At 43.6% G+C, this 14,185-nt stretch overlaps 1 protein-coding gene across 2 annotated transcripts in view; it reads right to left on the bottom strand.

Moving 5' to 3' along the window:
• Positions 1-2,959: 2,959 nt before the first annotated feature.
• LOC125883386 (FH2 domain-containing protein 1-like) overlaps positions 2,960-14,185 on the bottom strand; it is a 37,918-nt gene continuing 26,692 nt past the window's right edge. For both annotated transcript variants that reach the window (XM_049567615.1, XM_049567616.1), the window contains exons 5-14: positions 13,820-13,922; positions 13,650-13,735; positions 12,228-12,328; positions 11,646-11,716; positions 10,366-10,473; positions 10,054-10,124; positions 9,718-9,835; positions 9,425-9,589; positions 8,750-8,845; positions 2,960-8,588 (exon numbers count right to left, since the gene is read on the bottom strand). In XM_049567615.1, coding sequence (XP_049423572.1) covers positions 6,237-8,588; positions 8,750-8,845; positions 9,425-9,589; positions 9,718-9,835; positions 10,054-10,124; positions 10,366-10,473; positions 11,646-11,716; positions 12,228-12,328; positions 13,650-13,735; positions 13,820-13,922 — 3,271 coding nt within the window. In that variant the 3' untranslated portion in view covers positions 2,960-6,236. The remainder of the gene's footprint in view (positions 8,589-8,749; positions 8,846-9,424; positions 9,590-9,717; positions 9,836-10,053; positions 10,125-10,365; positions 10,474-11,645; positions 11,717-12,227; positions 12,329-13,649; positions 13,736-13,819; positions 13,923-14,185) is intronic.

Here is a 14,185-nt window from a genome sequence, read left to right as displayed (position 1 = left end):
CGACTAGAGATTTCCTCTGCTCATATGAAGCCAGGATAAATCACACACAAGACTTAAAATGCTATTTTTGTGGAGGCTTTATTGTCTTCACAATTTATTGTTTCTTATCTGTGAAGTTAAAGTAAATAAAGTTTTGTTTCCACTGAGGGAAATGGTTTCAGCTTACAGAGACAGACAGGAGGTCTGCGGCACCACGTCGTGTCGTTACATTTTTGTGGAGGTGCACGTCAGGCTACGCTGTAGATACAGCCTCGACTTGACGCATAAGTATAAATCCCATGTCACACTGTAAACTAAAAATGACAATAAGCACGTTATAAACACCGACAAAAAGTTGCATTTGCATTTTGGATTTTGGAACATCTAAACTTAACTGTTAACTACATACCACTCCAACTCAAAACTTCAAGTCTGAGCTGCCACCCACGAGCTTTGTATTTGGTAACAAAACATTGATGTTCTGTTGATCTTTACAAGATCCCACTAAAGTCTTCACGTTTATTTGTACGTTATGTGTCTTTAACAATAAGCAGGACGCTGAACCAGATCCTGCTTAAGGCCCCTCCACTGTCATGACATTTGAAGAGTGAATACGTCTCAGCATTAGATTCTGATCTTCATTTCCTTGTTATGTTCTGTAGCTGTCAGACAGATGTTGTACGAGTCATTTTCCTAAGGTCATGGGTTTGAAGGAAATGCTTGGTTTTAACAGAAAGTGTGCTCTGAGGTTAGCTTCAGTGTTACTTCCCCTTTCACTGTTTCAAAGTGGAGTCACATCACGACATGTTTTTCTCTATTTTTGATGTTCTTCTCTTTTCCTCTGTATTTTAGCCACAAGGATGGAAAAACAATCCCTACTTTGCTGTAATGTTTACTGCCAGGTGCTGGAGAGCTCATGACTGTTTAGACAGAATGATAAATGATGCTAAAAGTTCAGAAGGTGTCTATGAATGCTTTAAAAGCAGGTTTCTGCCCGGAGGAAGTCACTCATCTTCAAAATGTCAGCTTTCAGAAACAGGCAGGTTTTACAGGGTCGGTTCAGCAATCTGCAAAATGATGTCATAGTTTCTCTAGCCACGCAGTAAGTTTTGGTTTTACCTGCCCAGATTTTGAGATCTCCTTCAGGGGTGAATGCAGAAGTGTCAGAGGTTCCCATCCATCCATTTTCAACTGCTTATCCAAAGCCAGACATCCCTCTCTCCAGCAGCACTTTCCAGCTGCTCCTGGGGAACCCTGAGGTGTTCCCAGGCGAGATGAGATATGTAGTCCCTCCAGTGTGTTCTGGGTCTGCCCTGGGGCCTCCTACCAGCGGAACGTACCCAGAACACCTCTAACAGGAGGCGCCCAGAAGGATCTTGATCAGATGCCCGGAACACCTAAACTGACCCCTTTCAAAGCGAGGGAGCAGCGGCTCTACTCCGAGCTCCTCCCCCTGTCTCTACAGCTGAGCCCAGACACCCCACGGAGGAAACTCATTTCGGCTGCTTGTATCTGCGATCTCATTCTTTCGGTCACTATCCAGAGCTCATGACCATAGGTGAGGGTTGGGATGTCGATGGACCAGCATTCTCAGAACCCATCGGCTGTATCGCCGTCTGACTTCCAGCAGACAGCGATACAGCCTCTGGGGGCAGACCCCCGATTTTTTGGCATTCCGGTTTGATTTGGGCGGAGGAGGCGAACTTCCGTTTCTGACTTCCGTTTATATAAGTAAATATTCTGAACCATTGCGATGGATTCAGAGTTTGCAGTGACGCCAATTATGTTCCGCCTCGTTAGTTCACCGCATGGACCGTTTAACCTGGCAACAACAGCAGCTAGAGCAAGATCTCCGGGGTTTGCCTACAGACTCTACATTCACTGAATGTAGAGTCTAGAGACGAATGGACCAGTAAATCAAAAGCTTCACCTTCCACCTCAGCTCCCTCTTCACCACGATGGTCCGGATCACCGCAGACGCCACGCCAAACCATCTCACACTCCATTCTACCCTCACTCGTGAACAAGACCCCGAGATACTTGGACTCCCTCGCTTGAGGCAGTGACTCTCTCCCAACCTGGAGAGGGCAAACCACTGGTTTCCGACAAGAGAACCATGGCCTCAGGTTTGGAGGCGCTGACTCTCATCCCGAGGGTGCATGTGTCACAACATATACTCGTTGGAGTTGAGCCAGGCCTGCGCAGATTTGATCACAAGCGATCGCCACACAATGCATGCGGGCTAGTTTTGTGTCCGACTTCATCCTGACTTGCTCTGACGTATTACAAAAGTGGACAGCGATAATCCTGCAAGAGCGAGGTTGCTGAACATAAATCACAGACTGTCTGTAAAACATAAAACAACTGGAGACTGAGAACAAACTGATATACGAGTCTGATTATATTCTAATAAATCACCATCATATCTGACAGGATGTGAGTATTTCTGTGACTTCCTGTACAGACTGAAGGCCGCCTGATCTCGTCCACTCTCCAGACGGGCGCAGTTCATCTCCAACGAGCTTACTGGATATCTTAAAACCCAGGCAAGTAAAAGGAGAACTCTCTGCACAGCTGGAAACCCCTCTGAGGTTAAGAGTGAAAATACACTACTTCCTGATCTGGGTGAACTGATCCTTTAATCATGGTGACAGTGCATTTTAAAGTGTGTTTCTTCATGGGAGCAAATAATCTTACAGTTTATCTTCAACATGATCATAGATGGAGATTTTACTGTCTTTAAGTTTGGACTTTAAAATCGCTTTATAGTAAAAACGTATTCTTGCCTGACCCTGGAAACAGGAAGTGAGTCCTGCAGAAACCTTTCAAAGTGACGCCGTGCTAATTTAAGACTCGGGGATCTTCCTTGACTCACAGAGCAGTCAGAGGGAGTTTTATACGGAAGCCAAGGACGGTTGTGCTCGCATCCTTTTTTTTTTCATGCTTGTCATCTTTTTCTTATTTCCAGATAACAAAGCTCTTCTTCTCGTGATAACAGGTTTATTTGTGCTGACTCTCTGGAAACTTTTTTTTTTTTGAGATGTGTGTTTCATTCATCGGTTTAATTGAATGAGATCATTGAAGATCATTGACAGACATAAAACTGAAGTATGAAGACCAGAGTGCACATGAAATGTGTTTGGGATTTTTCACAATGTAATGTTTTTACTTAGTTAGTGTCTGTCAGTTTCGTATTGCTCTATATAATGTAAAGTAAAGGAACTGATAAAAATAATGAATGTTAAAAGGGTAGTTTAAATAAGCTACGGCTTCAGCCTACACCTTTTTGGTCCTGTTTTTTATTTTATTTTAATCTTTAGTTCTTTAACGCTAAAAAAAGCATAAAAGCTAAATAAAGTAAAATAAAACACAATTACCAGGTGCTAAATATTATTTCAGGTGACTTATCTTAAAGCAAAAAAAAATTAAAAATAAATAATAATAATATATTAAAGACAGATTGAGCTCTGGTGAACAGAAACAAACTGCGCAGCATGCTGGAGGAATATTACTTTATTAATTAGCAGATAGATTATATTATATATATATATCAAATATTAACTTCATACATACATAAATAGAGATACATAAACATACAAATATCGTCATATGAACAAAGTTGGCACTGCAGACTTTTCCCAGTGAGTCAGACACTGTTGGTTTGAATCAGAGACACTTTAAACATCCCCTCGTCTAAACTAATCACTCTTTTCTTTTACACTTCATGATTCTCTGTGATTTATCTAAAAATTTCTTTAAAATACAATAAAATCATTTTTATTTTAATCAGGCCGGACGTACAGGGATTGCTCAGCGCGGTTAGTGACGTTAAAGGTGCAGGATTTAATATAAATTTAAGACATAAAGTTAATCAGGAGGAGACAGAAAAAGAAAACGGGACTCAGTCACGTCAGTTAACCAGAAACACTGCAGAAATGAAAAATATCATTACACATTTAGAGACACAGACATTTATGTTCTTCTTTCATCTTCCCTTGAAAACTGACCGGTGTGGCAGCTGATTTTTTCATGTTTGATTTTCTTGAGAAGGCAAAGTACTAGCCTGTCGGAGAAGTTTCCAAGTCACCCAGGTCATGGTGATCTTAAGTGCTCTATCATAGGCAACTGGACTTGTTGAGTTTCTTGAAGATGTTTCGCCCCTCATCCAAGAGGCTTCTTCACGTCTAACTGACTGGTGCGGAGTCGCAGGCTTTAAACTCTGTGTGGGTGTGACCCTTACACAGTCGCTGAGGTCTCAAAAGAGTGTAGTGTCAGGAATAAGCGTGTCTGTTGTTCCTTGCCCGTGGTGTGTTGCAATGTCTGTGACCTCTCAACAAAGTGAGGGCGTTCAGGCCTCTAAACCGACTCTTGTGTGGTGACTCTCCTTGCTCCAGGTTAGCCTTGCCTCTTGCTGTTGTATTTAGCCCTCTAGATCACATGCTGTTGACCTGGAACACTTGAAAAAAACAGACGAAACTACGTCTTGCAAGGACGCAGGTTGAGGAGTAGTTTGGTCCACGGAGGATGGTGCACGTCTCCAGATGTGGAATGCAGAATTTATCAAACAGCAACAGTCCACAGCACAGAAACACTAAGGTTTACCTCCAATTCTAAATTAATCTGAAAGTGAGGGGCTTCATAAACGCACTGCAGTGACACAAGTGTCAAAGTAAAAACAAAACTATGTCCGGCAACTTTTATAAGGTGGAACGTTAACTTGTAATGTTACTCAATGCACGAGTTGATGACGTGAATCCATCACCTTAAATTTCACTGTGACAACTTTGACCATCACTTTAGTTTTTACATGACACACACTCCATATATTCTAATACTCGCTTGAAGAAAAAAAAAAGCAGCGTGGAGCGTTGTTCCTGTGGGCTACAGCAACACTAAACCCCTGAGCTTGCCTGGGTGCATCAATGGCAAGGGCGTAGGAACCGGGGGGAATATTGGAGACAGGTGCATTTGTCCCACCCAAAAATTATACCTCAGAGGAGAAAAATATTTTATTTTGAAATCTCTAACTCACTTGCCCCCCAATGTTAAACTCATTCCTACGCCCTTGATCAATGGTGAAGTGAATCTGTCTCACTCTCTCATTGGGCAGCTGGTTCGGAGCCCTCTGAAGGACTGCTGCAGCCCTGTGTCCTTTCGCCAAGTGTAAACTGTTCGGCAAGATCCTGTGTTGCCTGCATCTAAAACTGAAATGCAGGTGGTTCCTGTAATCAGTCAGCTTCCTTGATGTTCTTTCAAATTCCTGACATTCTTCCTCTTGTGACTCCAACGACGGGTGTAAGGGTTCACACCCACGCAGAGTTTAAAGCCTGCGACTCCGCACCAGTCCGTTAGAGCTGAAGAGGCCCTTCGGATGAGAGGTGAAACGTCTGCAAGAAACTCAAGCAGGTCGAGTTGCCTACGATGGAGCGCTTAAGACAAAATAACTGCCATGAAAATGAAACTGGAAGCAGTATAAATGGGTGTCAATGCAAGTATAGAAGTGCTTGGTGACCTTTATATGACTTCAAAGCTCTTAGGAAAAGGAACTTATGTGTTAATAATAATCCAGCTGGTGGGGTTTAACACATAGGAATCAGAAGCTTTCCTTTACTGTATTTTACTCGTGTTGGAGTGTCGCTGTTCTTGGTGAAATTCACTGACGAGTTAAGACACTTTGTGGACTTGATATAAACCCATTTCGGGCCGACAACATGTATCCAGTGCAGAGGATGAATGAGCCTTAAGAGTTCTATACCAAAAGTGTTTGTTGGAAACGTGGTTACAAAGAGCTTAGGAAGGTGAGTGCTAAATAAAATGCATGTTGGAGTCCAAATTAGTCGACTAAAGTCAAAAGATTTCGAGTTCAAGCAAATAAGTAATTGTAATAAGTAAATTGTTTCATCACTATCATGTTTCACGTGGCACTGCTGGAACTTCCTTTATCCTTTAAGTGTACTTACTGCAGGGTTCTTAAATGGGATGCATCCTTTGACCACCGGCTTTAGTGCATAGGAGACAAAGTTCTTTATAACAGAACGAGGCCTTCAACCTCGACTGTGTCTGTGCTTCTCATTGGAACGCAACCTTCTGTTTTTCTGCGGCTAAACTTGAGATGTTTGCTCAGGAATGTGTCCTTGCTTCCTACATAAATAAGAGTCCTTTCTTCATATTGGAATGTATCCTCTGACTTCACGTCCACTAAAGGAAGGTAGAGGAGACACTGCTTCTGTTGGAATGCAGCCACCGAATTGCTCTTGTTATCTCCAGCTCGGCCTGGTGGACTTGCCCGAGTCCCTGGAGTGAGTTGACTTGTCAGAGAAGTTGCCGCTGTTGGTCCGCCGGTGGCCTTTAGGAGGAGCTGGCGAATTGTGGACGGGCGAGCGAGTTGATGCCCTGATGCTCTGAGACCTCAGTGGGGAGGAGGACGAGGAAGATGAGGATGGGTTGAGGAGATCTGAGGATCTGGAGGTGGCAGGGACTCTTAGTGAGCCTGTACGGGTGAAAGGCATAGCGAAGGAGGAGGTGGTTTTGGGGGAGGATTTAGGGGAGGAGTCAGAGCCAGTGTGAGGTGAAGGAGCAGGAGGAGCGAGGGTAGTGTGGGTCCGTCTGAAAGAAGAAGAAGCGGTGCTTCGGGCGAAACCTGGAAGCTGTGATGATGACGGGGTAGCGGCTTTGTGCAAAGGTGTAACAGGCGCACTGACGCTGCCTCCACCTCCTTGAGAGAGCGCACGCAGCGTGGAGCGACACATCTTCTCCTCCGGCGGAGGTTTGGGTTTTGTTAACGGCTTTCGGACGGACGGCTTCCTTTGCAAGTCCTGGTTTTTCTCTCGAGCCGACCTCTGTGTACCTGGAACCCTCTGGTCTTTTGAGTCCTTGGGGTCTGGTGCCTTGTTGATACTGGAGCGCCGGGATGAAGGCGCAGTCGACGGCCTCTCTCCTCGCCGGACAGAGGTGCTGCTGAGATTGGAGGCAGTCGGTGTTGCAGTGCTTGAGGAGCCTCGCTGGTGGCCTGGAGGCTTTTCAGGGTGTTTAACCAAAGAGGAAGCGCCTCGGCTGGTCCTGGAGATTGGAACAACCCGCCTCATGCCCTGGTTCTCGGAGTTGGTGAGGGTGCGGACTGGTTTACATTTGTTGCCGGTGGTGGCGGCTGGTTTCATCCCAGGGGGTCGAGTTTTAGAGGTAGGGAGGTTCTTTGAGGATGATTTGGACGAATTTTCTGCCTTTCCATTAGTGGAGGAAGCTGCTTCTGTGTTCTCACTGGTTGCATGACAGGAAGCAGTCTCGTCCCTGCTCTGGTCACCTGTTGACTGTTCTTGGACAGTCTCCACATCTCTCTCCTCATTGGTGGAGCCCTCTGCTTCTTTCTCTTGATTGGCTGCTTCTTTAACTTCCTCAGAGGCACCTGCGGTGAGAGCAGGCTCTGCAGGCTCTGCAGGGTGCCACCTAGGGGAAGAGGCTGGGTGCGAGGGGTCGTCACAGCGGGAGACAGGCACCGGTTGGCTGCTGATGGGTACAGGCACTGGCTTCTCATTGGCCGACTGAGGTTCTGAAGGCGTGCGATTGGCTGGGGCAGAAGACACTTGTTTGCTTCCTCCCTGATTGTCATTTCTAAACTGATCCTGCTCAGTTTGTGCATGTGTGTTGTCAGTGTGCGTGAGCTCGCCGGCTGCCTCGCACACACCTGTCACACACCATACAACCACCGTCTCCTCTCGTCCTTCCTCTTCCTCTCGTTTTGGCAAGGAAGAGCTAGTCTCTGATTTTTCTGCGGGGTAATTCTGCGCCTTCTTGTCCACCTCTTCTTCTAAATCTGTGATCACCACATCGTCCCGGTGATGGTCATGGAGGCGACTTGTGTCGTTGTGACCGGTCATGGTGGCGACCTTGTCGAACACTTTCAGCTCAGGCACCAGCGTGCATTTCTCTAAAACCACAGACATGTTTCCTGTGGTAGAGGTGTTGCATTGGAACTTCTCGTCACTGCAGGAGATCCTTCCACGAAGATCAGGATCAGCTTTAGCGAGTTCCCCCCTCAAACCAGACTGTTGATCTGAAAGCGTTCCGAGTCGATCTTTGCCGTTGTTGTTGTGGTCGGATTGCTGGTTCGAATCAGAGGTAGTTTTGACCTTAGCTTTATCTGTGGTGTTCACTCGAGTCTGGGTAGCGTCGAAGCTGAGGTAAGTGGCGGTTGTATGGTTTTGCGTGCTCAAAGAAGTTTTGGGAGGCGAGGAGGAGGTTTGAGGCTGCTGGTTTTGGGGGAAGCTGAATGATGGGACTCTTAGTGTCTGAGGGGAGAGTCCTGGACTTCTGAGCTCTGGTGAGGCTGATAGAAAAGCTGTCCTCGCCTCTTTGTGTTCAGAGGTCGCCATCCCCAGGAGCGTGGTCAGTTCACGGTCTGCGGCGATGGATGGCGAGCTGGATGGGGAGTGTCGCAAGCGTCGTAGGCTCCCTGAGCGCCCCAGAGAATTGTGGGAGTTGTTTAATAAGGGTGAGCGGGGGCGGTACTTAGGGGTCAGGAGCTCCATCAGCAGCCCGGCCTCATCATGTCGTGACATGGCAGATGACATGTCCGTCTCGCTGCTGCAGCGCAACCCGAAGGCTCCACCCACCTACGACAGAATCACATTCATCACCAGTCAGGCAGTGTTTTTTTAATAGTTTATTTTTGCACTTTGTTTAAAGTTATGAAACAAACGAATATGTCAAATTCCTTGTAGGTAGAAAGTCACTCAGCAATAAAACGTATGATCGTATGTGTGTGACCTCCTACCTCCTCACCGCCGGCCCATGAGTGCCTCTTCTGCTCCTCCAGCTCCTGTATCCTCCGGCGCCGCGCGGCCTCCTTTGCCTCCCTCTCCATGTTCTCCTTCAGAGAGACACAGATTTAGTTTTGTATCATTTCACAACTGCAATGTCTCTCTTTGAACACCAGGTGGTAGCAGAGGTCAGCTGTGCTCTGTATGGTGACACAGGTCCAGCTGCCAGATAGTTACTGTGCTGAAATACAAATTCAAAGTATCAGTACTTGAATGTAATAATTTATAATTCTACTTTTCTACATCACACAATTTGAAGTGTTAATAATATATGATGTTTAGTTATAAATAAGTGTTAGCACAGTACTGGAATTGTTAACTTTGATATGATACCTTTAAAAATATCAACACTCGTGGATAAACAAAACAAACAAAACTCATGTAGGCACTAGTAGAATAAAGTAAAATAAAATAAAATGAAATAAAATAAAAAACAGAACAGCTGATCAGAATCAGTTCAATCATCTCTGCGTATGTTCAGCCTGAGGGAAGCATGTTCAGCTGTAATCTGATGGAGCCCAAACACACTGGGCAGAAACTCCAAATCGAACACAAAGATATTGCACAGACTGGTGAAAGTTTTGCTGATACTTGCGAGCCATCAGGTTTGCTTCACGGAGTATGTGTACCTTGACAGCATGCGAGAACTTGGAGCAGAAGGTGTTGAAGATGCCGAAGCAGTCGTCCAGCCTGAACGTGTCTCTGTCTTCACAGAAGAAGTCGATCAGCTCGTTGCCCTCCCTCCTCAGCTGCTGCCGACTGCCGCGCAGCGAGCACAGGGACGAGGTGGCCGACTGAGACGCAAACAAACACATGCAGAGGCGTGAAAACACAGCGCGACACAGTGACTACATGGTGACAGAAACATACTGTGTGCAGATTCTCTGAAAGTTGTATGAACAAACTGCAGTATCTGTTTCACCTGCAGGAAGCCGTCGAGTTGCTGGAGCAGCTCCGTGTCTCTCTGGACGTTCTCCTCTACTGAGCGCGTGCGAGATGTCAACCAGTGAAGCTCAGCGTCCAGCGTTTCCACGGAGATCCTACAAAAACAAAAATATTGTTTATGTTTATTCACACATTGGCTCTGTTTTGTCGTTATCACGTCAACTTAACGAGTTAGTATTATTGTATTAATATTAAAATTACAATCAACAGTTTCTACTGTGCTAAATCTTCTCCTTCCTCTGATGGGGCTGATGGGAAATGTAGTCTTAATTTGCATAACTGAAGTGCTTAGAATGTAACTAAGATGTGTGACCTGGCTGCAGGCTCGATGTGACTCAGCTTCAGAGGAAACTCCAACAGCTTTGTGTCTTTTTTCTGGGCTTCCTGAAGGAGAGAGAAGAATTGGTACCAGATCTGAGTCCTCATTGACACACTGCATACACTCGCCCGTAACAACAACACCTCAACACAGGTTTGACACCCTTAAATGGCTCTTAAAGTATCCTCGCAGTTTAAGATCTCAACCTTAAGTGGTCCTCACCAAAGAACATGTACCGCACACACAGACACAGACACAGACACACACACACACACACACACACACACACACACACAGGTTACTGACCAGAGCGACAAAGTGCAGCAGGTTCATGCCTGGTTTGTTGGCCTTGGTGTCGGCCAGAGACAGAAGGGAAGACAGCTTGAAACCCACTGCGTTTCCTGCGTAACCTCCCTGCAACACACACACACACACACACACACACACACACACACACAGCGCAATTAGACACAAACACAATCCTGCAATTTAGAACTATTACAAAATAAACACGACATAAAACAACTAGATATGATGTAGAACAACCACAAAGATACACATATTACTACAAACAACAACAAACAACTGCACAAAATGACCACAAAACCACCAGAAACAGACGCGAAACAACTACATATGACACAGGACAACCACAGAAACAACGACTTAGTTGGTAAAAATGATTACAAAATAAAGCAAAACAACCACAACCATACACAAAACAATTACAAAGAGAAACAACACAACTGCAAACATACATAAAACAACCACAAAAATATGCAAAACAGTTACAAAGAGAAACGCCACAACCACAAAGAGACACAAAATGACTACAAATGATGAAAGACAGCCACAAAGATACATGATACAACCACAAAGATCTGCAAAACAACTAAAAAGAGAAACATTACAGCCACAAAGAGACACAAAATGACTACAGAGATACAAAACAACCACAAAGATTCACAAGACAACCACAGAGAGACATAAAACAATTACAAAGAGAAACAACACAACCACGAAGATGCACGAAACAACTACAGAGAGATACAAAACAACCATAAAGATTCACAAGACAACCACAGAGAGACATAAAAAAAATTAAAAAGAGACCCAACACAACCGCAAAGAGACAAAAAACAATTACAAAGAGAAACAACACAATCACAAAGATGCACAAAACAACCACAAATGATGTAAGACAACCAAAGACACATAAAACAACCACAAAGAGATACAACACAACTACAAAGAGACACAAAATGACCACAAAGATTCCAACGACAACCACAAATGATGCAAGACAACCACAGAGACAAAAAACAACCACAAAGACACATAAAAAACTACAAAGAGACCCAAGACAGACACAAAGAGACACAAAATGACTACAAATGATGCAAAACAACTACAAAGACTCACACGACAACCACAAAGAGACATAACACAACCTCAAAGAAACCCAAAACAGACACAAAGAGACACAAACTACAAAACTACAAATGATGCAGAACAAAACAACCATCTCCCCCTCCCTCCTCCTCTGTTCCTGGTCTAATCATTTGTGAATGCATTTTCCCACTCACAGCGTTGAGGATGTTTCCAGCCTGCAGCACCAGGTGGAGAACAGCATGGAGCTCCTCACAACACATCAACTCTGGAGGAGAAAGAAGCCTTTATTTGCATCAGCACACAAACAAACACGCAAACAAACATCACCTGCTTAAAATCATCGTGTGGAAAATGAGATTCAAGAAAAGAAAAAGAGGCGGTGGCACACAGATACAGAGGAAAACATCTTCTCACACACACACTCACACACACACACACACACACACACACACACACACACACACAGAGCTTATAATCCTGTGTGCACCAGAGTGTGTCATCGACAGTGTTAGCATGTGGATGGTTAGTTAACAATTCAGGCAGTTATCAAGTTCACGCACACACTGCTATAAATAGTCAAGGTGTTAGTCTGTAATGTGTGTGTGTGTGTGTGTGTGTGTGTGTGTGTGTGTGTGAGAGACGCTTTGATGAAGCGCTGTCTCTGCAGGTTTTAAGATGCTGAAGTCTCAGTGTGTATCAATCATTTGCATCGAACATGGAGACTAAACAAAGAAAACACGACTCGAAATATCACCGGAGCGATCCTTCGGTTTTACCTCTGGTGGCTGAACGAAGAATCCTAATGTCTCGTTTCATGGCCTCGCACGCTCCAGGAAACTCCTCCTTCAACAGCATGGACTCAATACGGACCGAGTAACTAAACACAGAGAAAAAATACATTATCATCCGACATTTTATAAACCTGTGTGACCTCATGAGGGACAACAGGGGACGCATGAGGGTGAGGAGGGGGAACTAAAAGCTCCTTAAAAGTGTTTTTATGTCAGTCCCTTCCAGCTACGCTCTCCCCACTGGACGCTGCTGTTAGTCGCTAATGTTTCTCTAAATTAAGAGCACCCATCAGCTGCTTCATGGCCCATCAGTCTTCGCACCATCTGCTGCCACCAGAAACTCTGAACGCATTTGTTCTGGACGAAGTCTCTTCAGATCCACAGAAAAACAACAATGTGTGTGAATGTAACAAGGAAAATAACGAAAAGAAAAGACCGATTACTCAAATTAAAGGACATAAATAAATAAATAAATAAATAAATAAATAAATAAACTAAAAGAATACAGACACAAGTCGTACATATCTGGGTAACAATTCTATGAAAGCACAAATTTAAGTTTATTTTTTGTTGTTTTAAATCAGAAGTATCGACCAATATCATGTCAGATTTTCAAAACTCCTGAATATCGATATCAGTATAAGCTTTAATAAAACAGTACTGCTTGGGCTCTGACAGAAAATTATAATTATTTTCTGAAAGAAAATGAAGTAAAAAGTTATGCCACACACAAACCAATAAGTAGATAAATAAATAAATAATAAAAACAGTGTAAAAAGTCACTCCAAACATACACACCTGAATAAATAAAGATAATAAAACTAATGCAACAGTGTCCCCTCCACATGCCAAAAACATTGAATAAAATAAATAAAAATTCATAAAAACTATGTAAAAAGCCCCTCCACCACACACCAAAAAATATTTACAAAAATAAAAGAAAAGAAAAATGAAACATCCCCCTGAAAAAATAAATACATAGATAATACCTAGAATATTAAATAAAGAAAATTAAAATAATGTAAAAAGTCTGCCCAACACACAAACACCTGATAAATTAATCAATAAATAAAAGAAAAAAATAATTTAAAAAATGCTGTCATATTAGAAATAAAACAAACAAATTAATAAAAATAACACACCAATAAATAAGTAAAGAAAGAAAGAAAAAAAATAATAATAAGAAAAAATAAACAAATTAAACCCCCGCACACACACATCAAAAAATAAATAAATAAAATAAATGTAAACAGTAAAAAATAATTTAAAACTGCAAAATAAAACAGATCTGTTGATAAAATGGGGCCCAGCTCTCTCTCAGGATGAGAATTAACTCCCTGATCACCAACATCACAGGCGACCGACAGCAAAAGTGCCTGATGGAGGTCAAAGGTCACGGCGTTTTACCTGGGGAGCTGAACCAGCAGGTACACAAAGGAATCGGCCAATGAGAGCTTAGAGACGTCGCCTCGGTACCCCTTCAGCTTCTTCACCTTCGGGAGAGAAAACACATGAAGAAGAAGAAGATACTAACATGATGTCATTAACGTGTGTGTGTGTGTGTGTGTGTGTGTTACCTCCTCTATCTCCGGCAGCAGCTTCAGCAGCTCTCTCAGAGGCTCCGCCCCATAAGGCTCACTGTTGCCATGGTGAATGTCGTCTACTATCATCTGATTGGACCTTGAGGAGGATTTTACATTCAATAATAGGTCAATCGATGGAGAACTAATCGTCAGATATATTGATAACTGATTCATTAATCAGTCAGAAACTGAACATGTGTGATTGTCTGTTCTCTTTCACAGTAAACTGAATTTATTTGTGTTTTGCACTGTTGGTTAAACAAAACTACATATTTAAAGACATCACTGATCAAACTGTCAATCTGTCAGTGTGAAGGGCGGATTGATCACGTCCCGTACAGATGTCCGTGTTTTAAGGCG

Source organism: Epinephelus fuscoguttatus, linkage group LG23 (assembly GCF_011397635.1).
Source record: "Epinephelus fuscoguttatus linkage group LG23, E.fuscoguttatus.final_Chr_v1".
NCBI classification, from domain to species: domain Eukaryota; kingdom Metazoa; phylum Chordata; class Actinopteri; order Perciformes; family Serranidae; genus Epinephelus; species Epinephelus fuscoguttatus.
This window is presented reverse-complemented; position numbering and strand designations above follow the sequence as displayed.